Below are 23,348 nucleotides of genomic sequence, written 5' to 3'. Positions count from 1 at the left end.
AAACATCGCTCCCAATCTCTTGTCCTCGTTGCTAAGTCTCGACAATGTTCGCGATAACCGCAAAAGTGTACAGGCGTGAAAAACTATTTGACAACGGGTAAAAGCAAGAGCTGTACATAATGTGCGAAAGCGCTCGCAAAAAACAGAAAATCGTGAACGAGCAGGAGGCTGCTGCTAAACTGAGGGACCTGGTTACAGAGAGACAGAGCCAGAAGGAAGGAGTTTCTTGTTGTTTTGGGAGAATCAGCGCAAGATTGGGTTTGCAAGCTTGGTTTTTCACGACGTTTCGTTTCGGAATCGATACAGCCCATTTGATTTTCTGTTTGAGAACGTACGTAAGCGTCAGAACCATATGACGGGCGCATTGATTTAAAAGGAACAAACGACTCACTCTGCCTCGATCCTTTTGTATTGTTCCAGCTCAGCTTTTTGTTGCTTGGCTCGCAAATTGATGCCTTCAATTTGCTGAGTGTCGGGGAATCCTGTCCAGTGTTGATCCTGCATCAGCTGATCGGTGCTCTGCGCAAATGATTGGAGAGAAACACCGAACCCATTTGCCAGTAATCAGGTGGGTCAGGAACAGCTGTGGAGGAGGAGTAAGTCGTCAGTATGACCACACGGAGCGACCCAGGACAAGAAGCGCTTCGACATAGCGTACTGCGTTGAGCTACTCGATGCCGGCCGTCTTGTTGCATGCGTTTGTCGATCTCATCAGCTCGATCATAGAGGTAGTTGCTTGTTTTCTTGTTCTTTTGTCGAGACCCTTGATCTTGCGCATGAACGTGGTTGCAGTGACCTGCGGGCACGGCTTGCTTTTTGCGTTCGTAGTACTGGAAAGAGCGAGTATATTTGTTCCGTCAGCTTCCGGTACCAGCGCTGACTTACCCAGGACGAATACTCACGGCTTGGCAATTACCGCAAGCTTCGGCAGTCATCGTTTGTCGGACAGATTTCTTGCGTTCGGTCTGTTTGAAAGCGTGCTTTTGCCCTTGATTGCGATCTGGGTTGATCTCGACCTGAAGTTGGGGCGATTTTGCAGCTTGCCTGATTATGAAGTGCGACAGTCAATGCAAGCCTTCTTGACGACTCCTTCTGGATTCAGATCTTTGAGAAACGTACAGGCCTTCGACGACCTTGGCATGAAGACGGCTGCGCACTTTCTTCTTCCAAAGCCTCCTTCCTTCTTCGTCTGGAGAGCCCATTGACAAGACTCCGTTGTCTTCCGAGTCCGATTCATAGGCGACAGGCTTGACGTCCGTATCCAGATCCTCATCATGCTCAATCTTTTTGCTCTTCTTCGCTTTCTTCGAGTGTCGCTGTTCGTCATTGCCCGCGCTCTTCCTTTTGCTTCCTTCCGCGAGCGAAGCGGCCTTCATGAAATTGTTCGAGTCGACAGGACTGATCAGGAATGGGTTGTTCTCAGTTTCTTCCATCTTGATGCGCATTCCTGCCGGCGATCGAGGTTCAACCTCTTTGGGAGTTGTTTTCTGTGGAGAAGTCGCTCCTTCCTGCCCAAAGAGCAAGCCTCGATTCGAACAGTCCTCGCCAGTTTCGCGAGATCTCGACACAGGTTGAGCGGAAGGAGGCATTGGCAGACCTGCTTTACGTGGAGACGAGGAAGTCGATCGAGTCGAACGTGAACGACGGCTGGGAGATGGCTGCAACGGGGCTCGAGCCGACGGAGAAGGGCGAGGAGAAGTGGTCGCAGCTACAGTCGGTGATGATGCGACAGCTTTCTTGTGCATTTTGGCGGCATAGGACGGCGAGAACGGAGGGCGCGGTCTGGCCTCGACCAGATCGTTCGCTACAGTGGACGACGACCAGGGAGGAGAGTTTTTAGCAGGCGACGAGACAGGCGTGTCAATCTTTTGTGGAGAATGGGAATTCGGGGGAGGCCGTGACCGTGCTTGTGCATCGGAGCTTGATCGCAATGTATCTGGTTCTCCTTCGGTGGACTCGAGCGTGTCAGGCTCACGTTCGAGTACGCTCTCCGGGTTAGAGTCACCGCGAGATGCAGCAGGTCGTGGATCACCATGGATCGCGGGGGATACGTTGGCCGGCTCCTTGGAGAATGTGGCATGGTCGGGAATCGTCTCCCGTTTGCACTTCTTCTTCGGCGAGAGAAGGTTCCATTTGGCCTTTTTTTTCTTTGCCGTCGATACCAAGTCGAGAGCAGCTATCGGATTCCTTTCCGGAGATGCAGGCAGCTGTGTTTCTTCGGTGTTGACAGCCGGTCCAGGTGCAAGTGATCGTGACTGGGCTCGAATACCCTGTAAAGTGATGGCAGTTCTCGCAATCGGGATGGTCGTGTTGTCGGTGACTACTCTGCCAGCGAGATTGGGGGTCGAAGGACCCGGCTTGCGATCTCCTCCTTCCTTCGATATTCTTCGCCTCTTCTTGACCAGGCTTCTTGTACTCTGCGGCGTATCGATCGAGGCTGTATTGGTCTGCTGTGGGGCTGACGTGTTGCCCGCCTTCGCCAGCAGTTCCTGCACGAGCGGTTTTGCCACTTTGATCCATTGTTTCCACTCGGCCAAACGCTTGACAGCTCGCTTCTCGGCATCCTCCAAAGCCTCGTACCTCTCTTCCAATGTCCCATCCTTGATCCATGGATGCGCGTCGGTCTTCAACGTCATCTCGAATGCTAGAGGTTCGTCAAATTGCGGGAATTCCTCTGACGGATAGCCGGGCGCGAGCGGATGAGGAGCGAGGGAGGACAATGCGGATGAGTCGAGATTTGGGAGGATCCGCTCCACCCATTTCTGCGGACCTGCGAAGGAAGTGACGGCCGCAGTGTAGGCCGAGAGCAACATAGGGTATTGCTTGATTTGACGGATCTGGATCCAGCTAACTCGCAAAATTCCGGTAGCACTTGGTCCGCAGCCTAGCTCCCAGAGATTTTCGGTTGGTTTCGCTGACGCTGAGGTCACATTTGTCGAGGGTGTATGGTGCGAGGACTTGCTCTGTTTCGCAGGAACGGGGAGTTTGTCCAAGAGATCAACAGATTGTGCCAGAGACGAGGTCTGATTGCGAGCTGAATCAGATGTGGGTCGATTCGCTCCCGGCCGTGAGCTGGTGGCAGCCGAGGGAGTCGGAGGGTCGATTTGTGAGGACAAGCGGGTAGATGTTGAGGGCACAGAGCTGCGCAGCTTGGACTCGGGGAGCGGAGTCGTGCGTACTGCCAAACCTGACATTCGTGACCGAGATAAGCTATATTTATGCGTAATTGGCGTTATTAGCTGAACTCTTTCGAAAGAACCTAGGGTTTCTTACGGGTGATTGCGACGAATTGCCGAAGGGTCTGTGGGTTGTCGACTACTCGCTCTCTGTGGCGGTGCGGGACTCGCTCGAGCAGCAATCGCTGACAACGTGCCAATCTGTGTTTTGAGGTTGTCGAATTCTGCCTCGACCAGTTTCAGGCGCTCCATTTCGGCCTCAGCTCGGTCGCATCTTTGCTGCAGCTGCTCAAGCGTAGCGGTTGCGTCATCGTAAGACGACCACGCCGCATGGTTTTCGGTTTCGAGTGCGCACTTCTCCCCTTCGAGCGTATGGTTCTCGTGCACGAGCCCGGTGTTCTCTTCCTCGAGCTCGACGAGAAGCTGTTCGAGTTCTTCGATCTGGTCGTACAGAGCTGGAGCTTCTGTTACGAGTGCTGCGATCCCTTGCTCGAAGTACGCGTCGTCGGTCCGAGCACAGGCAGTGGCGGTAGCGGTGGGTCCGGCAGCGGCAGCGGCTTTGGCCGAGTCTACTTCGTCCATAAGCTTCCTCTTGTCCTTGCGCAGACGCTCAAGCTCGTCGACATGCTTCTCGTGCTCTCGGCGCAGCCAATCGAGTTCCTTGCGGACTTCGTCGACTTCGCTCCTGAGGCGCCGATTCTCCCTTCTTCGTTCGTCGTTCCTCTGAGCATGTCTTGTAGCCGAGTAGAGCGTGTTGGTCTGAGTCTGGGTATCGTCGAGAGGGAGCGAAGCTCCAGCGGCGGCGATCGAAGCGGCGGGCACGACTCGCGCAGCGCCGTGAAGGACGACAAAGTCTTCGAGGTGATCGAGCGAGGTGAAGCCGAGGACATTGACGAGTCCCGTCAAGCGATCTTGTTGCTCTGTCGAGGGTTCGGGTCCGCAGCATCGCCAACGCGAGGTCAATTCGAGGCGATGAAGCCAGCAGCGAGGTTTCCTGCGCTCACCTTGTAGCTCGGCTTCCATCGTGCTCGCGCTCTGTCAACAAGGCGCGGTCATCTACTAGCGCAAGTTGTCCGAGCGGATCGGAGAGGATGGAAAGCGAGAGCGAGATCACGAGATCAGCGCGAACGCGCGTCCGGCGCGTTGACATTTGTTTGCCTGAGCGACCTCTCTGAGATACCCGTCTATCGCCTGCGCCAGCACCTCAAGAACTCTCTGCTAGACTCAAGTGCGACCCGAGCGACTGCAGACCTCGACGACGCGGACCTGACATGTCATTCAACACTCTCGACGCTCCGGTGCAACGGCCCGACATCAAACTCAAACTGACTTGTGTCGGCGATGGTGGAGTGGGCAAGACCTGCCTGCTGATCGTCTACTCGCAAAAGCGCTTCCCGACCGTACGCTCGTTCTCGGATCTTGCACTTGATCCCTCGAGCCCACCCCCTGACGTCGCGTTCCCATGACAGGACTACGTGCCGACAGTGTTTGAGAATTACGTCCTGAACAAGCAGTATGGGGACAAAGTGATCGAATTTGCATTATGGGACACGGCCGGACAAGAGTCATTCTTGCTTCCTTCGTTCGCGTCTGGCTTGAATTTGAACGAGCTGATTGTGACGAGCGTAAACAGGGAATATGATCGATTGCGACCTTTGTCGTACCCGGAAACCGACGCCATCTTTATGTGTTTCGCAGTAGACTTTCCCGTCAGTCTCGAAAACATCGAAGACAAGGTATGTCCGGGTCCCACCTGTCGCTCGCGTGCGAATTTTATATATACCGTGTCTTTCAAGGATTAACATCTCTGTTCTGCCACAGTGGCATCCGGAAGTGGCTCATTTCTGCGAAGGGATCCCGATCATTCTCGTTGCAACCAAAACGGATCTCCGCACGGACGCGAGAGCGCTCGACCTCCTCAAAGCGCAAGGTCGACACCCAGTCACAACGATGGAAGGACAAGCAGTGGCGAAACGGATAGGAGCCAAGTACGCCGAAGTGAGCGCGATCACGGGGCAAGGAGTCGAGGAAGTGTTTGACCTCGCGTTGAGGGAGGCATTGGGTTCGCGAGGGATTGGCTCGGGCGGGAGTGGCAGTCGCGCCCAAGCCGGAACGAGAAGAGGCAGGAGAAAGGTCAAATGCTCGATCCTCTGAGCGGACCTACCTCCCGATGGACCCAAACAGACACTTCCAATCCCTCCTTGTTTTTTTCTCTCTTTCCTCTTTGGGATGCTTGATCCTATCACAAACTATTGATTGCGCTGCATCCCGCGCGCAAAAATCCGAAATGTACGACTCTTTGTGTTGAATCGATGAGCGAATGCACTTGTTATCGTCTACCATCCTTGCTCTACATACCAACTCTGATCCCGTCGGATCTCGGCGCACGACACCATGCCTAGAGTAGCTCAGAGCTTGGGTCTGCGCCAGGTGTCAAAACGGCCGCTTCCCCACCTGATTACCCCAACGTCCGTCTCGCACGTACAACGATGTTCGCTCGCCACGGTCTCGGCTCCTGACGCTTCATCGAAGTTACGCATGATTCTTCTCGGTGCACCAGTCAGTCTCTTGCTTTCCGCTTTCAATCCTGGCTCAAAAACGCGGACTCGGAAACCTGACTTTGGTTCAATCGTCTCTTGAACAGGGTGCGGGCAAAGGCACTCAATCGGACTGGCTGTTGCAGAAATGGAACATCGAGACAATCGTCGTGGGGCAACTCTTGAGAAACGAGATTGTCAAAGGTTCGAGTTTGGGAGCGTTTGCCGAGAAGAAGATGAAAGCGGGAGGTATGTCGTCTCGTATGACGATTCATACAGGGAATTCTACCAGTGCTGACTTCAAGAATTGTATGACAGAATTGATCGCCGACGATATTGTGCTCGATCTCGTTCAACCCGAAGTCGAAAAGCTGAAAGACAAGGTGCGATTTCGCGTGCTCATTTCGATACTCGCGCTTGCAGAGCTAATGTGGTTTCTTTTCTAACAGCATTGGTCAGTCGACTTCATAGAGCGGGAAAGCTTCTCCCGGGCTAACATTTTGTGGATAGGATTCTCGACGGATTCCCACGCAAAGCCTCTCAAGCGGTCTTGCTTGACAAGTTGCTCGCCAAAGACAACGAGTCTCTCAATTTTGTTGCGAGTCTCCAAGTCCCAGACGAAGTCATCCTCAAACGGATAGAGGGTAACTCTCCTTGCATCCGGCTTTGAACGAGGACGAAAAGGAATTGACCGATCGCGTATCTGCTGCACTCACGCTTGACTCAGAACGGTTCATTCATTTGCCCTCTGGTCGCACCTACAATGTGAATGATTCTCGCAACCTTGACTCCAGCGGAACAACTGACATAAGATTTGTCGTCCTGCGATTTTCAGCTCTCATTCAACCCTCCGCAAGTTGCCGGAAAAGACGACGTGACGGGTGAACCGCTCTCGCAAAGACCTGACGACAATGCGGTGAGCTTTATAACAAATCCCCAGCTAGGTCCGCCGTCTTTAAGAGAGCGAGACTTGCTGATCTAGGTCGTATCAACAACAGACTACATTCGCAGCTCGACTGAAATCTTTCCATTTCGAGAATGACCCTTTGCTTGCGCACTATGACGGTGCGGTCATGAAGTTTGTAGGCAAGAGTTCGAAAGAGATTTGGCCCAAACTCGAGAAGGCCATCGAAGAGCGCGTGAGGCCTCCAACTCGATTCGTCCTGTCAGGACAAAATCCATGCTGACGGAATTATTCATCGCTCGTGCGAGTGCACCTAGTTCCCGAGTTTGCAGAGACGGTAAACTCTTGGCGAAGAAAAGCACTCGTGCAGGTCAGATCGCAAGTTGTTGTAAGCCCACGAGGCAGAGATTATTTTCGGATTGTCAGTCAAAAGTCTAGAATGTTTACATCTGAACGTGATCAAGGGTTGAGAGAGCGTCAGTCACACACTGCAAGAGGACGGCGCAAGGATAAAAAACAAGGAACGCACGAAATCATCGTCGGGATCAAAGTCGTTCGCAGCGACATCATCGTCCAATGCCTCTCCGAACGACGACAGGTCTTCGCGTCCACGCGCGAGCGCCTTGCCCGCTCCGAGTGAAGGCTTGCCTCCCACTCCACCCGTTCGACCTCCGTTCTTGGCAGCTTTCTCCTTCTCTTCGACGACCTTGGCAATCGCGACTCGCACCTTCTTGGCGTCCTCGGGTTTGACCGGACCGAGCAATGTTCGGGTGAGGTGTTCGATAAAGTACGCAAAGTGACTCGACCCGGCGTGCTTGTCGGTGAGCGAGTCGGAGAGTGCCTCGGCAAGCGCGGTGAAGTCGTCCTTGGACGAGCAGTTCATCGCGAGCGGGTCGTCTGTCGCTCAACGCAAGAGTCAGTTCTGGACCCTCGCAAGCTTGGGGAGATCGAACAACTGTACCGTTGAGCGAGGACGCGCCAAACAAGGTCGCGGCGGAATCCATATCGGCGGCGATCTCGGCAGCGCGCGTTCGGGCTCGACGAGCGTTTGGGTCATTGTCGCGAGCCTATTCGAGCGCATCGTGAGCCGTCTGCCTGTACCCAAGATGTCGAAACGAAGGATGAGAAGGGTTACCTTTTGCTCCTCCTCTTCAATCCGTCGACGTTCGGCTGCTTCCTTCTCTGCAATCTTTTTCTTGACTGCTCCTTTGTTCCTCATCGATCCTACCGCTGCCGGGTTTGCAGCGACCTTCTTGGGCTTGTCCTCCTCGGACTCTGACACATCCCAGTCGTCCTTGACATCGTCGTCGTCGCTCGCGTCCTCGTCGGCGAAGCGCGACTTTTTGACGGGCACGGCAGGGACCTTCGCCGCGGCGGGTGCGGGAGCGGCAGCTTCTTCGTCCGAGGAGGCGTCTGTGAACGCGTGCCGAAGAGATCGACAGAAAAGGTTTCATGCAAGTAGGGTCAATTAGCTGCTTCAGGATCCGGAGGGCTGGTTGCTTGATCGTTTCTGCTCACCCCAGTCGCTAGGCATGGTTCCGCGAGCAGTGCAAGGCGAGTAATCGAGAGGCGAGATGAACCCGGCCGCCCCGAGTTGAATCCTGGATCTTTGATCGCTTCATCATTTCGCTGCGTTCGCTGCTGCGTCTCGTGCGATCATCTCGGGCATCAGCAAGAGCCGACTTGTGCTTTCTATCCGCCGCCTCGTCGCTGCAGTAGCCAGTCTCGCGCCTCGAGCCAAAGTGTCCGCGGCAAGCCTCTCCCGACACCGCCATTCCCCATCCGCGTGCCGATAAATCGCAATGTCGAACCTCGCAGGCTCACCTCTCGCAAGCTCGTCGCACCGCCGCAGGGAATCTAGCAAACCGACCTCGATCCGATCTAGCACGTCGAGCTACGACCGCGACGGTATCGAGATTCTCTCGGTTGGAGGCTCAGACGGAGATCAGGAAGGGGCCGTCCCGCTCGAGCTCGTACGTGAAATTAGAGAAAACTTGCTTGCAGTGCCTTCAGGAATAGGCCGTCCGCTGATTCCCCTCCGATCCGTCCTTCAGTTGCAATCTGTCTACTACTCGAACCCGCTCTCACCGCCTCCCGGCCAGACTGCATTCGACAAATCGTCCACAACGCCGACATCTTTGACGTACCCTCGCGAAGGCGCGCCGGGATCGCCGTTCGGATCGGCTTCAAATTCGTTCTCGCGACATTCACGCGATGTCTCGGTCTCTTCCGATCGCTTCTCGCCGCACCAGGTTTCAGACTGGCCGAGAGCGGTCAGCTTCACGACTCGCACAACCTTCCCTCCGGTGAAACGCCTCGCAAGGCAAGCACGCAAGCGCATCCTCGTGACTGGAGGCGCCGGGTTCGTTGGGTCTCACCTCGTCGATCGCCTCATGTTCATGGGACACGATGTGGTCGTGCTCGACAACTTTTTCAGTGGCAGCAAAACAACTCTTGCCCATTGGGTGTAAGCACTTCGACCTGCGATTAGTCACCCTGTCGTGACGTTCCCTGCGCTAATCCGTCGCGTACTTTCGGTAGAGGGCACCCCAACTTTGAGCTCGTGAGAGGAGACGTCGTCGAACCGCACCTGATTGAAGTCGACCAGGTAAGCCTCGATCCGCTTCCACCCGAACCAAAACCACCCCTTCTGACGAGCATGCGTCCGTGGCCGATCATAGATCTACCATCTCGCATGTCCTGCTTCACCGAAAGCGTACCAACAAAACTCGATCAAGACGCTCAAGACTTCGTTTATTGGTACCATGAACTGTCTCGGTCTTGCGAAACGGGTCAAAGCGAGGTTCCTCCTCTCGAGCACTTCTGGTACGGCCGTCCTGTTCCGAGGTTGAAGTCATCCGGTACAGGTCTACGGTCGGCGACTGACGATCTCTCGCTTGTGTTATATCGACAGAGGTGTACGGATCGCCCGAGGTGCACCCTCAACCCGAAACGTACTGGGGTCACGTAAACCCGAACGGTCCTCGCGCATGCTACGACGAAGGCAAGCGAGTTGCCGAGGCATTGACGTACGGGTATGCTAGGCAAGATGGCGTCGACGTCCGAGTTGCGAGGATTTTCAATTGTTTCGGTATGTTCTCTCTCCTCTCTGCCATTTCCTTCTCTGTCAATTCAAAAACATGAAATTCTGATCAAATTGGCTATTTCTCGTACTATTTCGATGGTAGGACCTCGTATGAGTCCAGACGATGGTCGACTCGTGAGTAACTTTGCGGTCGCGGCGCTCAAGGGAGAACCGCTCGAGATCTACGGAGACGGACAGGCCACTCGTTCGCTCATGGTCAGTCTCTCTCCCTACTTCTTGACAACTTGTTTCGCTTGGGTGATCGCCAGAAGTCCTAATCTATTCGCTTGTTGCTCACCTCAGTTTGTGCATGATCTCGTATCGGGGCTCATCGCGCTCATGGGATCGGGGTACTCTGAAAGTCCAGTCAACATTGGCACGAGCGATGAAGCGACGGTCGAACATTGGGCTCGAACGATTTTGGCACTCGTCAAGGAGATGAGACTGGCAGGTACGATCCCGCCTCTCGCAGAAGGCAAACAAGAGAGCGAGATCGTGTTTGTCGACAAAGTTGTCGATGATCCACCTCGTCGAAGACCCGATACGACCCTGGCCAAGAACGTGTTGAACTGGGAAGCGAGATGGACGGTCAAAGCTGGATTGGAAGAGACGATTCGATACTTTGTCAACGTCCTCGAAGAAGGAGATCACTGAATTAATCGGACTAGCTCTACGAGCGCCTCAAGCATTTCTCGAAGCTGTTCACTTCTGTTGTTGTACATCCTGGGAATGAAAGCCGGAAAGTTCGAGAATTACACGCCCTTGAGAGTGCACAGCCCCCCAAACTTGCATGTGCTCAGTCGCAACCCAGATATCCACGAGTCAAGATTTGTAGTCAGCACACCCATTAGAGCCCGGATGTTTCGGAATCTGAGCGGTTCCGCGCGAGAAAGAAAGGGGGACCTTAACGGGGTCAGAGCCCACGTGCACCCGACGCTCGCGTTCTTTTCGCTTGAAGCGATTTCCGAGTCGTGCGACCTCTCCTGGTTCCTCCACCTTCCTCTGTACCTACTCTTACCCAACGATGGTTTCAATCCCAAAGCACGACACTTGGCAGCCTCCAACTCCTGATTCGAGCAGGATCCCTCACCACTTTGCGCCCAACTTGCCCGTCGATCACCTCGTGTTATTACCCCCACCCCTCGTGGCCCCAACTGAGCGTATCGAGAAACGACGACGATCACTCTCGGTTTCGTCCGATGACCAGTCAAGGGGTCCAGTTCCACCGACTCAACGAGCTTTCCATCCTTCGCACCTGTTGCCCCCACTTGCGGTTTCCCCCAAATCTGAACCGAACCACGAAGACCAAGAAGACCCGTCAAGTCGACCGGAAGGTTCAAAGACCGTGATGGGTTGGGAGCAAGAGTACACGCAACGACTTCGAAGGTCAGCAGCGATCGTTGCCAACCGGAAAATCCCTCGAATGCCTTCTCCTTTTGAACTCGATTCAGATGATCCTGCATTCTCTCCCCCTCCTCCTCTTCCTGGATTGACTGGATCCGGATCGATTAAGAGATCAAACTCGATGGTCAAATCGAGGAGAACGAGCTCGGACAGTATCGGAGGTTCAACCGCGATGGTCGGTTCTGGCAGTACAGGCGGAGGAGGAGGTAGTTCTTCGAAACGCAAAGTGTCTCACTCGTTGATCGAACGACGTAGAAGGGAAAAGATCAACGATTGTCTCTCGACGCTCAAAGAAACGGTCCCGATTTTGAAAGAGGAAGGAGAGAGGAAGATTGCGAAAGCGAAGGAGCGAGGTAGGAGGCGAGGGGCTCTTGCAACCACGGATGACAATGGCGAACGAGGAGGGTTGCACAAGCTCGAGATTCTCCAGGTGAGTTTGCGTCTTTTTTGACGGACGTGAGGATTTTTTTCCTCTGGCTTGTCAATAATTGACAAGGTTGTTGACAGGGGACGATCGAATACATTGCTCAATTGCGAGCTCGAATTGAAGAACTCGAAACTCGGACTGCACCAATTTCGACAAGTCGACACTCCGAAGCAGCGTCCGCGGTGACTCCGGGTTCGACTTCAACCTCGACTTGGAGCGCATCTCCCGATCCTGTAGCCCCAGCGATCCATGCGCCTTTACTCGCGACGACCGACAGCTTTGAGTCAAGTTCAGCTTCAACAACAACAGCAGCGACAGTTGCTGAAGAACTTGAAGAGCTGGTCGCTTCGAAAGAAGACGCGGATCGTGCCGCCAACATGTTGTTGTATTTCTCGACTTCACCGGAACTGCGACCGGTATTGTTCTAGCAGAAACCATTCTTCAGGTTTTTGTTGCTTTTCTCTCGAGCTGCATTGGAACAAAGTTTGACAAGAAGAGAAAAGAAAATTCCACCGACTACTTCTGTTAGATTGGGTTTTGTTCTTGAAGCGGTGCCTTTGTCATTAAGTTGTAGAGACGATTTCTATCTTTCTGCAGTGTTGTTGCAAACCCATTCGATCATAGAATAAAAATCAACATACGGAAGCTACTCCTCGCGCGTACTTGTTGCCCAGTGAGAAAGAGGATAAGATTAAGAGTGTTACAGTTGAAAGAATGTCGGTACAAGGAAGACGGCTAGGTTCGCACGATCGACAGTTTTTCTAATCGATACTCATTCTCGTCTCACTTCTCCCCATCCCACTTTCTCTCCTGACTCCTCCTCCGCCTCCTTGAGCGTACAGGGGTTCAGGAGCTTCGAGTTTGTACCGAGGTGTTGTTGAAGTGGTTCGATCCGGGTTCGAGTAGGTGTGGGTGTTTGGCAAGAAGGATCTACCACCATTGAACGCGTATCCAGGAACTGTTTCCTCCGACTGTCAGTAGTCGCACGGAGGGAAAGAGGGGGGAAAAACAGAGGAGGAGAGGAGATCTTACTTCTCTCTTTGAGTCCTCTACCAAAATTCGACATGCACAATCCAGTCAAGACAAAAGTCGTGACGAGCATGACGAGACTGATGACTGAAAACATGGTGAGGGTCGCTTGAGCAGTCGCGTATCGTTCCCCTGCCGCATTCGAATAGATGCGGGCGAGTTTGAATGCGAAATACGCCTACAAGCGCGTCGGGTGGGTCAACCACTCGATGTTCAAAGTTGAGACTAGGTTGAGCAGTGCTTACCATGCCTGCGGTTTGACATAGCAGTGAAGCGTAGACCCCGGTTCTCGATTCGATACGCACTACAACCTAGAGGGAGAAAAGTGGGCAAGTCAGGTTTGATGAGCTTCACGTGGAAAGCCTGTTGGGAGCTGACGGCAGTGAGAGCGAGCGCGACGAGAATGATGGGTAGCGCAATGATGGTCAGGACGAATTCGGCGGTTTTCGTTCCCGTCACGAGAACCAAGAACTGGATCTCAAACTAGGGACGGGGATCAGAGTGTGAGCACGACAACGCGGGCAAGAGGCAAACAGATAGAGAAACGTGAAGGGAACGCTCACACCAATGAAAGCGTACGCGTCAAACTTGAGGACGGCGACAAAGATTTCGTAAGTCTGGTAGCATTTGCGAATCTTGATGTCGGCTCCGATGCGTTTGAAGACGTCCCAGCCAAACTCTTCGTACAGGCGCCACGCGAGGTACGTCAGTGCGAGGGAGCACGCTCCGATCACGGCGGGGATCACGACGGCGTAGATCTGAACGAGATGGCGCACGGTCGGCGTGTCGGCGTTCGAACCGTCGAGGGCATTGGCGAGTTGGCGCGGGAGCACGGCCGAGTAGACGAGGAGGGCAAACTGAAAGATGACGATGCACAGGATGCCAATGATGTTTTTCTGTTGGCACGCGTCGAGGATGACGAGGAGTTCAAACACGACGGCGAGGATGAAGAGCGAGACGTAGGTTGCGACGGATTCGAGTTGGGGATCGAGCGCGAGGAGCTCGGATGCGCGCAGGTCGCCAATGTTGTTGTGGATGGTGATGTAGATGAGGAGGATCATGACGAGCACGGTGACGGCCTGGAGGCCAAACACGGCGAGGAACGAGAGCTGGTTCGTCGTCTTGTACGTTGCCCAGAACGAGGCCCACCGCGAGCGCGGCTTTGGCTCAGGAGCGGGAGCGAGAGGCGGGAACGACGAGGCCGTGTGGGTCATCGCGGGAGACGGGTGCGGCGAGGTGTCCTTCGGGTACAGGTAGTTGTAGCTCGAGTAGGCATGTGGGGGAGTGTTGGGCGCAGAGTCGTCGACGGGCAGCGGCTCGAACGGCAACGACGAATGCGCAGCTGGAGCGTGATGCCGAGAGTCGTACCCTCGCGAGTGGAGGTCGTCATGCGGGTGGCTGACCATGCTGTCCATCTCGATCGCGATCCGAGGCGGCAGGCATGCTCTGGGCGGGACTCGAAGCGATGAGACGGTCACGTTCAGTTTCCAACCTCTCGCGCCTCGCTCTCTCCGCTCTTGCCCCACTCGACTCGACCTCATCGACGACGATGGAACAAGCGGACCTGTACGTCAAGAAAAAGCTCGCGGCGACCAAGAAGGGCTCCAAGGGGTTCAAGGTGAGTCGGCTCGGCTCGCTCTCGGCGCCGTCATCACCAACTCACGCAGCGCTCCCTCTCTGTACCCCCAGCCGAAACGCTCTCACTTCTTCTACGCAGTCATCGTCGTGTGTGGTTGGCTCCTGCCCCCGCTCGCGATCCTCGTCCGCTTCGGCATCGGGTCCGTTTGCCCTCGCCTCCGTTCCCCAAGTGAGACTGCCAATGTGGCTGACTCGCCTCCCCTTTCCCCAGCTTTGACTTTTTCCTCAACATCCTCCTGACCATCTGCGGCTACTTTCCCGGTCATGGTCACAATTTCGTGAGTCTCCGCCCGTGTCTCCACTCTCGCCTCCTCCGCTCACCCCGTCCCGCGTCCCGATCTAGTACTGCCAAAACATTCGCAACAACAAGACGAAAGCGCGCACTCCTCGATGGGCAGTACGCGCTGGACTCGTCGAGGTGAAAGACCCTCGAGGCGGTCGACACCAGTGGGCAAACCGCTACGATGGTCAGTCGTTTTCGAGCGTACGATGTTCGGACCCAAGCTCACCAATTTTTGATGTGCAGAGCGCGGCGCCGATGCGATTCCGGGACAAGAGTGGGACGGACGTGGACCCGAACCGGCACGCGTGTCGGGTCGCCTTGGCGGTTCGAGCGGACGCAAACACCACGGACTCGCACCGTGGGACAACGTCGTCGACGACGACGAAGTCGAAGGAGAACCCGAAGGGGGACTCTGGCGCGACGGTGAGAATCTCGCACCGGTCGATTCGCGAGGTTCTCAAGTACGTGGATCCCGTCGTGTGAACGAGCCCGATCCGCTCGAGAACGAACAGTTCTATCCTTCTGCGGGAGATTCGGGTTTCGGAGGTTCCGGTTCGGCCCTAGGACGTACCGGTTCAGCCGGTAGCAAGAAGAAGAGCAAGATGGGGGGTTTGCTCGGCAAGCACCGCGATCGATACGCCGCGACTCCGAGTCCCGGTACGAGCTCGTCCGAACTCGCGCGCAGGAGGGACAGCTACCAGGACGATTTCGAACGCGAGATCAACGAGGGAACGAGGTCCGGTGGTCGCAGGGAAGAAAGGTTCGATGCGTTCGAACAGGAAGGTCCCGAAGATGCGTGGGCAACCTCTCGACCACCGCCGGTCTCTTCGACCCGAGATCACTCGGAACCCAAGCCCAAGCAGTCTGAAGCCTGTCAGTTGCCCGTGTCTTTCCATCAAGCGCCTCTGAAACTGACCTCGAACTTGGTTCTGGCGGCAGTCCTGAATCACACGTTCTGATCGTTTCCTGAGAGACCCTTGGATAAGCATCGATTATGATACCCCTGACTTCTACGACCATTGGCTTGATCGCCTTCTCCCTTCCTACCGATCGCTTCCCTGATGAGACCTGTACAACTAGCGTATATAATTCTCGATGGAAACTATGTTTTATTCACGCCCAATCTCGCGGGAAATGCATGGTGCAGCGAGCGACTAGATTTGTTTCGCTTGCTCTTGTTGCGCTTCCGCTGCCCGGGCTTGATCCGTCAAGGAAATCTCTATGCCTGACACGTTCGCAGACATGCTTTGCCCGCGGGAAAATTGAGTAGGCGCGCCCCTCGCAAACACGTTTTCTCCTGTCGAAATGCTTTCGCAGCTTCGGACAACTTTGTCTGAGGCCTCGCCTCGAGCGCTCTCTGCTGTGACTGTGTATGCTGTATCTCTTCGTCAAGATCATAAGGCTCGGAGTTTTGTGTCCCACCATGGCTCGGGGCAATTTCGAATTTCGGAACGCACGTTTTAGGGTAGAACGTGTGCTCGGGCCTCATTGCCCGCATGGATGCCAAGACTTTGAATGTTTTTAGTCTGCCGTCGCTCCCAGGTTGACCGCTGTGCACACATACTCTCTCTCTCTCTCTACAAACGACCATCCACAATGACTAGATCAAGCAACGCTCAGCGGCGATTGTCGACGTTTGCTGTTGTCAGCACTCTCTTTGCGGCTTCTACCGTTCGCGCTCAAACGTTCCGAAAAACGGCAGCATGTCCTGGATTGGGTTGTGTGTTTCCTCCCGTGAGTTCCCAAACCTAGTTGTAACACTCCCTGTTGACACATCCGCTAATCTCGTCCCCTTTTCATAAGAACATGGTCGAGTTTGTACCTGGAGCAGTGTTCGACATCAGAGTCGAAGTTCAAGCTCCCGTGAATGGAAGTTCGCCCTACAACAATGGTGTCCCCGATTCCGATTTCGCCGTCACGATTTCTCGCAAGGACGATTGTTCCGATGCGAAACCCCTCTCAGAGTACTACCACCAAAAGCCAACTGTGAACTCGTACAATTTCACGTACTTTGAAGATTTGTTTTACAAAGACAACAATACGGCGACCCTCGTCAATGTCGTCTCGCACGATTACCGACATGTGAGATTTCCTTTTTCTTTTCCCCTTTGGTTTCAAGAAGCGACGTAGACTGACGACATACTCGGTGTTTCTAAAAGGTTGCTCTGTACGACCCAGGAGACTACTATGTCAAGCTCAAGTACAACGGCGGAATGGAAACGGTGGCAAAATGGACCGTCTTGCCCGTCGCGCAGAAGCGTAAAGCCAAGAACGTCATCTTGATGATTGGAGACGGTATGGCACCTTCAATGATCACGGCAGCTCGCATGATTGGTCACAAGACGATCAATGGCAAGTACCAGAGCTTGATGGCGCTCGACAAGTCGGAAGGGCTTGGCATCCAGATGAGTGCGCTTGGAACCCTTTTACGTCAGCTCGAGGTCGACCCGCTCACGTACGTCCCTTTGACCTCCTTTGATAGCTCACTCTCTCGATAGCTACATCACGGACTCGGCCAACTCGGCGACGGCACTCATGGCGGGCAAGAAATCGACCGTCAACGCTCTCAACGCCTACACGGATTCGACTGGCAAACCGTTCGACAACCCTCGTTTCGAGACCATTTTTGAACAAGGTCGTCGCATCTACGGAGCACAAGTCGGTGTTGTCACGACTGCTTACGGTGCGGACGCGACCCCTGCTGCAGTGTGCGCACACACCGCGCAACGAGGTCAGTACGACTACATCATCGAACAGTACCTTAACGGAGCCAGCCAGAACCACTCGTGGACTCAATGGGATGGACCCGATGTCTTTTTCGCTGGAGGAGGAAGTGACTTCCTTGCCAAACCCTCGAATGGCAACGTTTCGCAAATCAAACGCTGGCAAGATCGTGGTTACAAGTTCGTGCACGACAACACGACCTTGCAGGACTTGAACAACCAGGACCGTGCGCTCGGATTGTTCTCGACCTCGACTATGCCGACTTGGCTCGATCGTCACATCTTCAAGGACAACCTGAACAACACTGCTTCGTACGGTGCGTGGAACAAGCAGAACGAGACCTTTACGTACGTGCCGAATCTTCGCAGATATGACCCCTTTCTCATTTGCTGACCATTGAACTTGCGTGATCAAAACAGTGCGCCGAACCTCGACTCGCCTGGATTGAAGGAAATGACAATCAAGGCGATCGATATTCTCGCGACTCGCGCCAAGAAGGAAGGAGTCCCGTTCATGCTCATGTCGGAAGCCGCCTCTGTCGACAAGCAGATGCATGTGGGCGACATGGAACGAGCGATGGGAGAACTGCTCGAGCTCGACAACACTGTCAAGAATGTGCTCGAGCACCTCGAGAAGCTTGGCATCGCGGACGAGACTCTGCTCGTCGTCACCAGTGACCACGCGCATGGCTTTGATGTCTTTGGAAGGTAAGCACTCGAATTCAGGTCATTGAAGCGATATCGCCGCTCACGCACTCTGTGAATAGTGTCGACACTGCTTATATGAGTGCACAAACCACGAACGCGGGCAAGAGAAAGGCAATTGGAACCTGTAAGCCACTTCCCTTGAAATCGGTTTTCGCGAGCTCCCGCTCACCCTGGTTCGGTTCGACGCTGTGCAGACCAAGAATCTGGCTTGTCGGGTTACCAAGTCCCTCAGGGGGTCAACCCTCAGAACCAGACGGTGTACTCGGAGAACGGATTTCCCGCTACCTGGGACCCTCGATACACGGCGGCATGGGGATTTGCCGCGACGGTCGACACATACTCGAACTTCCGCGTGCACAACTCTTCGCGCAAAACCTCGACCAAGAACGCCGATGGCACGTACTCGGCGAACGAGGCGGACTCGCCCGATGGGTTCTTCTTGTCTGGAAACCTCCCAGTTACGGATGACCAGGGCGTACATTCGGTCAGCTTTTCTTTACCTGCCCTTCCTTGCCAGAACAAGATCCGAGCGCTAACGCGATTTCTACTTGGCTCAATAGCTTTCGGATGTGAATGTGTACTCTTGGGGTCCCGGTCACGAGGACTTCCGAGGTATCATGTGCGTTACGCGTTCTCCTGCGGAGTTCTCAACATTGAGTAACTGACAACGGAATGCTTCAGGAATTCTCCCGACATTGCGAATCACATCGCTCGAGTGCTCGATCTCGGCAAGTCAAAGAATGTCACGTACAGCTCCTCAAAGCCCCGGGGTCAGGTCAAGCTTTGAGGTCGAACATTTGCGTTTAGGGGAAATGGGAACCAGCACAAAAAGGGACAGGAACTACATTTTTCAGTTTTCAGCGTTCGCAGTAGACAGTACATTCTTTAGTCATCGGGACATTCAATCGAGATAGTGGTTATAGAGAGAGGGAAATGCCTATCTTGACTCGCGCGACGCACGTGCACCTTTGCATGGGTTAAAGCGGGCCTCCACCCGCGCGTAATCCTCCTTGTTCCCATCGATCTCTGCGTCTAGCACTCGCCGCGCTGAGTGACCCCTACAGGCGTTACTCGATAAGTCACACGATATGGCAGTGGTACCGACAATGACAGCCGTCAGCGAGCGACCAGAGTCTTCTGTCTACGTAACAACAACGGTTCCACCCGTCCTCGCATGCTTGAACCTGGTCGACACGCAGCTGTATCTCAATCGACTTGGACTCGATCCCGAACTCGCCTACAGGAGTCCGTCAGTCGAGCTCCTGTCGCGCATTTTGCTCGCACATCATGTGCGGATCCCCTACGACTCGAGCCGGATCCATGTTCCCGATTGGAGCGCATCACCTTCGACTCCGATCGAATGGAGAAAAGGACCTGGGATGCAACTTGGACGCATCAATTTTGAGACGATCGTTGGCATCAATGGCAAAGACGGCAAGCAACAACTTGGGCAAAACGGGCTACCAACGGGAGGGGGCGGGTACTGCTACGCTCTGAATCAATCTGTCACGGCATTGCTACGGGGTGAGTTCCGACAAAGCTCGCATTCTTCCCTCCAGCGCGCTTTGTTTGCTGGAATAAGGTTGATTCTGATCGTACTGACCGTTTTTCCTGCGATGGTAGGTTTCGGCTTCACGGTGTCCGAGCTACCTGCTCGAGTGTTTTTGCACCGCGGACGAGATCCGAGAGTGAGTGGGCACTGGTGGAGCCATACGACACACTCGGCACTTCTCGTCGATTGGCCAGGAGCCGAACATCGCATCTTCATGGACGTTGGTCCGTTTTTTAATCCTGCTTATACTCTCAATGATACGCACTGAATACCGATACCCCGTATTTTCGACAGGATTCGGTGGAGGAGGCTCTCCGATCGTGATTCCTTTCTTTGACGGGTCAACCGCACCTTCGCTGTCCGCCAACGAGTCCTTCCTGATCCGGTTCGAGAAAATGCCGATTGGTGACCTCGCAATCTATGCGGACCCACCAGAAGGCTTCACGCTGTATCGTCGAGTCGAGGAAGAGGGTTTCGCTATCGCTGATCACTCGAATGCTGATCAATCCGATGGCTACTGGACCCCTTGCGTTCGTCCAAGCCATCAACACAGCCCCCTCAATGTAGCGCCAGAGCTGACACTCTCGCAAGGTTCGATAGATTCACTGCTCGATCGCCTCGATGAGCCCGGACGATATCACCGCGGGCGATTTCTACAACTCTTTTCATCCCAAAGCACCTTGGGCAAACATTTTCCTCGTCTCGATCCTGTTGCCGAACGGTGCGCGACGAACCTTGTGTCACGGGATTCCGGCGATAGACCAACACGCTCCTGTCCACCCGGAAGGCAAGAAACTCGCCAAGCTCTACTCGAAAGAAGGCATCAAGGGAACCGAGTACGACGTCGAGTGGATCGTCTTTGAGACGGGTCCGATACGCGAAGTCCTCGTGCGCGAATTCAATTATCGCTGCTGAGGAAACGAACTATGGATTTCCGAGAACAAAGAAGGGTATGCAGGAGATGCGAGAACAGATAAATTAAGAACCCGATGCAGTCGACGACAAATACACAAAGATCGAATCAAGAAGTACAGCCATCTGTGCGGGCGTTCGATCCTACATGGCACAGGATCCGACCTGAGGATATTGCAATGGCAATCGCATCGCCATCGAGACGAGCGAGAAGAAGAGTGGTCCCTTGCGTTCCCACTCGTACCCGTCTCGGAACAGGAACGCGTCCCGAACCTTGACGAGGTTGGCCTGCAAGCTGTCGAGTTGCTCGGGCGTGTAAGCCGACAGGATGTCCTCGACCTTGTGCGCTTCATTCTCTGGGATCGTGATCGAGAATCGCGAGTAGTCGAGGATGTCCTGGAACGGGAACAGGTTGCGATCGACAATGAATGCCGGGATGCATCCTGCGTAGATCGCTTCGAAAGTTCGAGTCGTCCTGTTTCGCGCGCGTGTCAGCCTATGAACAAGCGAACGGAAGTGCACAATTCGAGTTGAGACCTACCATGCAGGAATACCGCGGGGCAAGAGACAGAATTTTGCAGAGTTGAGCGTTCCGAGGTACCGCTGACCTGGCGAGAATTGCTGGTACAAAATCTGGCTCTCTGCATTTTGTCCTGTTCGACCACAGCCGATTTTCGTCCTCACAATCGCACCAAATCCTCGCACGCCACCAGCGAAGAAAGCGAGATGTTTGCGCGTGTTGACCGCGGCGATGTCGGCTGGCTCACTGAATGTTTCAAAGAGTGCTTTCGTGTGCTTCGTGACTGCCGGGATGACAACGTCGCGATCGGGCTTGACACATCGCGTGTTGAAATCGCCGTTGACCTGAGGAGGTTGTAATATCAAATCAGCCACAAGGGTTCAAATTATGTGCCAAGCAAGGGAGGTATGCGTACCTGCCACGCGACAGCTTGGTTCATTGGCGACGGCGGCGAGTGTCCGAGCACGTCTCCAAGTTTAGGCCACCATCCAGTGCAGGACCCAAAGTCATGCGTGAAAGGCAAGACGATCTGGTCGGCCGAAATCTGGGACGAGGCTGCGATCGATCGCTCGGCGTAATTGACAGTGTCTGCCAATTTCTTGAACGGATTCTCTTGCAGATAGTTGAAGGTACAGCCCTGCGAGACAGTCGAGAAGAAATATCCATCAGCTTCACCAACCCCGAGTCTGTGCCAACTGTAGAAGAGGGCATACCTGATAGTAAGGGATCATGACGAATTCTGCTTTGTCGAGCGGAACACTGCGATTTCGGAGAGCCTCGACAAGGAAGTGGTCTCCCATGAAAGGCAGCGGCGACTTTTCGAGGTCGTAACAGGCGGCTTTCTTCAGATGATTGTCGATCGTGTCGGGCAGCTCGATCACGTGAGCTTTCGGTAGAGCGTCGACATGGCGACGGAATGCATCTTTTGCTCCTGGAAGGATGAGCGAGTCCCACGTAATGAGTTTTACTCGGTCTGAGAGCGACGATTGCACCTTCTTGTCGGGCGCGGGGTATGACTTCTCTTCGGAATAGGCGACGGAGGGGAATGGTCCAACCGCTCGAGCGTCTCCGCAGCGGTCCCGGGTACACTTGCAGGTTTCGGAAGCGAAGCAGGGAACGGGAGCCGAACAATCGACAGCGCAGGTCGGTAGATCCTTAGGAGACCACGCGTTGATGTCGCCATAAGTCGGTTGACAGGTCTTGCTCGACAGAGACTTGAGTTTCTTCTCGATCTTGACGATCTGGTCATGTTCCGCGCGCAAGTCACCGCACCGCTTTGTGACGAGCGTGGAAGCGGCGAGAGTCGTTCTTCCATCTTCCGACGGATAAGTCACTTGCGAGGTGAGAAGCGCTGTCGAATTGCATAGCTTGTCAGCAGACATATGGTTTCATGACGGGCGACGAGGGAAACTCACGATCCTCCTTAAAGAAGTCCCAAACGTCTTTCCTTCTGCCGTCGGAAGCGCAACAGATTGGATTGAACTTCCACAGCAATGCTCTCGCCTCGTCTCCGACGGGCTGGAAGAGCATCTGTCGGTTCGAGCTATTCGGGTCCTTGAGGGTGAGTCGCCTTTTCGGCTCTTGTCCTTCGGGCACTCCTTCCGTCGGGGGCAGCGTCAAGGTGAAGCTTCTCGCATCCCTCTGCACAAAGTCGACCGTGTACCATTCGGCAATCGGGTGTGCACCCGGTTTCGACGTTTCGGCGAATTCTCCTCCTTCAGGCGTATCGGCCCACATGACGATCTCGCTCTTGCCCGGAACAAGCTTGCCGTCTTTGTCAACAACCGGGCACCGCATCTGAATGTCGACCTTGCCTTCGAGTCCCCGCTCTGCGACTATCTCGACGCCCCGCACCCCTTCCTTGAAAGGCACGGCAGGCACGATCGCCAGGGGTTCTGAATGGTCTCCCTCGAGACCCTGCGAGCAGCCAAGTGTGTAGTATGCGCCTTCGATGAGTGTCAGGAGCTGCGTGTTACAGCCGCCAAGGGCGAGAACTCCTTCTTCGAGAACGGGAGTCGACGGTGGCGAGGAGCAGGCGACGTTGATCTTCGTCGAGAGGTGCGATGACTGCAGCCGCAGAATGGACTTGATGTACGAACTGATCGCTCCTTCGACACCGATAGCGGGCGTGAAGCCGAGCACTTTCGTGGCGGTTTTGCGCAGGGCGGTTTCGCTGTTGTGGAACTGAGGGTTCGAAGCTGTTGCTGGGATAGTCTTTTCGACAAAGATTTCGGAGAACGGCGACTGCGACAAGGTCAAAGCAAGTGCGGCGCGTGCGGCTTGTCCGAGGGGGGTGTATTGAGTAGAGGAGGGAGGGGGGCCAACAACTCCGACTTCTGCGACGAAGCCAAGAGGGCGAAGGTAGTTCTTGCTGAAGGCGACATCAAGCATCCTCGCGCTCTGGATGATGGCAGTCGAAGCGTCGTCCATCGCGAGGAATGGTTCGTTCT

The 23,348-nt window shown here is 54.6% G+C and overlaps 12 protein-coding genes across 12 annotated transcripts; 7 read left to right on the top strand and 5 right to left on the bottom strand.

Annotated features, from left to right (window-relative positions):
* Positions 1-276: 276 nt before the first annotated feature.
* JCM15063_002388 (uncharacterized protein) lies at positions 277-3,194 on the bottom strand (the record flags this gene model as incomplete). The annotated part of the gene is made up of 6 exons (XM_076681507.1): positions 277-319; positions 392-482; positions 551-583; positions 659-830; positions 903-1,044; positions 1,120-3,194. 6 exons carry the CDS (start codon positions 3,192-3,194, stop codon positions 277-279), a joined length of 2,556 nt encoding a protein of 851 aa, XP_076531369.1.
* Positions 3,195-3,269: 75 nt separating this feature from the next.
* JCM15063_002387 (uncharacterized protein) lies at positions 3,270-4,199 on the bottom strand (the record flags this gene model as incomplete). Its single annotated transcript, XM_076681506.1, has 1 exon — positions 3,270-4,199. One exon carries the CDS (start codon positions 4,197-4,199, stop codon positions 3,270-3,272), a length of 930 nt encoding a protein of 309 aa, XP_076531368.1.
* Positions 4,200-4,447: 248 nt separating this feature from the next.
* On the top strand, positions 4,448-5,330 carry JCM15063_002386 (uncharacterized protein; the record flags this gene model as incomplete). Its single annotated transcript, XM_076681505.1, has 4 exons — positions 4,448-4,576; positions 4,646-4,740; positions 4,810-4,912; positions 4,998-5,330. 4 exons carry the CDS (start codon positions 4,448-4,450, stop codon positions 5,328-5,330), a joined length of 660 nt encoding a protein of 219 aa, XP_076531367.1.
* Positions 5,331-5,714: 384 nt separating this feature from the next.
* Positions 5,715-6,958, top strand: JCM15063_002385 (adenylate kinase family protein; the record flags this gene model as incomplete). Its single annotated transcript, XM_076681504.1, has 9 exons — positions 5,715-5,735; positions 5,821-5,962; positions 6,032-6,096; positions 6,163-6,167; positions 6,224-6,357; positions 6,441-6,478; positions 6,549-6,629; positions 6,712-6,852; positions 6,935-6,958. The coding sequence occupies 9 exons, from the start codon at positions 5,715-5,717 to the stop codon at positions 6,956-6,958; spliced, it is 651 nt and encodes a 216-aa protein (XP_076531366.1).
* Positions 6,959-7,060: 102 nt separating this feature from the next.
* Positions 7,061-8,151, bottom strand: HCR1 (translation initiation factor eIF3 core subunit j; the record flags this gene model as incomplete). Its single annotated transcript, XM_076681503.1, has 5 exons — positions 7,061-7,066; positions 7,147-7,514; positions 7,579-7,684; positions 7,753-8,030; positions 8,136-8,151. 5 exons carry the CDS (start codon positions 8,149-8,151, stop codon positions 7,061-7,063), a joined length of 774 nt encoding a protein of 257 aa, XP_076531365.1.
* Positions 8,152-8,419: 268 nt separating this feature from the next.
* JCM15063_002383 (UDP-glucuronic acid decarboxylase family protein) lies at positions 8,420-10,356 on the top strand (the record flags this gene model as incomplete). Its single annotated transcript, XM_076681502.1, has 7 exons — positions 8,420-8,590; positions 8,672-9,084; positions 9,159-9,225; positions 9,299-9,443; positions 9,532-9,708; positions 9,806-9,918; positions 10,006-10,356. 7 exons carry the CDS (start codon positions 8,420-8,422, stop codon positions 10,354-10,356), a joined length of 1,437 nt encoding a protein of 478 aa, XP_076531364.1.
* A 370-nt stretch (positions 10,357-10,726) lies between these two features.
* JCM15063_002382 (uncharacterized protein) lies at positions 10,727-11,961 on the top strand (the record flags this gene model as incomplete). Its single annotated transcript, XM_076681501.1, has 2 exons — positions 10,727-11,536; positions 11,614-11,961. 2 exons carry the CDS (start codon positions 10,727-10,729, stop codon positions 11,959-11,961), a joined length of 1,158 nt encoding a protein of 385 aa, XP_076531363.1.
* Positions 11,962-12,294: 333 nt separating this feature from the next.
* JCM15063_002381 (uncharacterized protein) lies at positions 12,295-13,977 on the bottom strand (the record flags this gene model as incomplete). The annotated part of the gene is made up of 5 exons (XM_076681500.1): positions 12,295-12,491; positions 12,566-12,740; positions 12,808-12,873; positions 12,941-13,045; positions 13,126-13,977. The coding sequence occupies 5 exons, from the start codon at positions 13,975-13,977 to the stop codon at positions 12,295-12,297; spliced, it is 1,395 nt and encodes a 464-aa protein (XP_076531362.1).
* Positions 13,978-14,111: 134 nt separating this feature from the next.
* On the top strand, positions 14,112-15,442 carry JCM15063_002380 (YqaE/Pmp3 family membrane protein; the record flags this gene model as incomplete). Its single annotated transcript, XM_076681499.1, has 6 exons — positions 14,112-14,180; positions 14,252-14,340; positions 14,412-14,478; positions 14,544-14,667; positions 14,727-15,356; positions 15,423-15,442. The coding sequence occupies 6 exons, from the start codon at positions 14,112-14,114 to the stop codon at positions 15,440-15,442; spliced, it is 999 nt and encodes a 332-aa protein (XP_076531361.1).
* Positions 15,443-16,079: 637 nt separating this feature from the next.
* On the top strand, positions 16,080-18,701 carry JCM15063_002379 (alkaline phosphatase; the record flags this gene model as incomplete). Its single annotated transcript, XM_076681498.1, has 9 exons — positions 16,080-16,217; positions 16,287-16,565; positions 16,643-16,892; positions 16,966-17,554; positions 17,627-17,914; positions 17,974-18,038; positions 18,109-18,398; positions 18,475-18,533; positions 18,596-18,701. The coding sequence occupies 9 exons, from the start codon at positions 16,080-16,082 to the stop codon at positions 18,699-18,701; spliced, it is 2,064 nt and encodes a 687-aa protein (XP_076531360.1).
* Positions 18,702-19,020: 319 nt separating this feature from the next.
* Positions 19,021-20,381, top strand: JCM15063_002378 (uncharacterized protein; the record flags this gene model as incomplete). The annotated part of the gene is made up of 4 exons (XM_076681497.1): positions 19,021-19,438; positions 19,538-19,690; positions 19,761-19,996; positions 20,067-20,381. The coding sequence occupies 4 exons, from the start codon at positions 19,021-19,023 to the stop codon at positions 20,379-20,381; spliced, it is 1,122 nt and encodes a 373-aa protein (XP_076531359.1).
* A 141-nt stretch (positions 20,382-20,522) lies between these two features.
* JCM15063_002377 (exostosin family protein) lies at positions 20,523-23,348 on the bottom strand (the record flags this gene model as incomplete). The annotated part of the gene is made up of 5 exons (XM_076681496.1): positions 20,523-20,853; positions 20,920-21,242; positions 21,314-21,535; positions 21,612-22,249; positions 22,314-23,348. Coding segments are annotated over 5 exons (2,549 nt in total), but the record flags the coding sequence as incomplete, so codon positions are not given.

Source organism: Sporobolomyces koalae, assembly GCF_050403365.1.
Source record: "Sporobolomyces koalae JCM15063 DNA, S_koalae_JCM15063T_v1_ctg74, whole genome shotgun sequence".
In the NCBI taxonomy this organism is placed as follows: domain Eukaryota; kingdom Fungi; phylum Basidiomycota; class Microbotryomycetes; order Sporidiobolales; family Sporidiobolaceae; genus Sporobolomyces; species Sporobolomyces koalae.
Note: the sequence above shows the minus strand (reverse complement) of the source record. Positions and strands in the feature narration are given on the sequence as shown.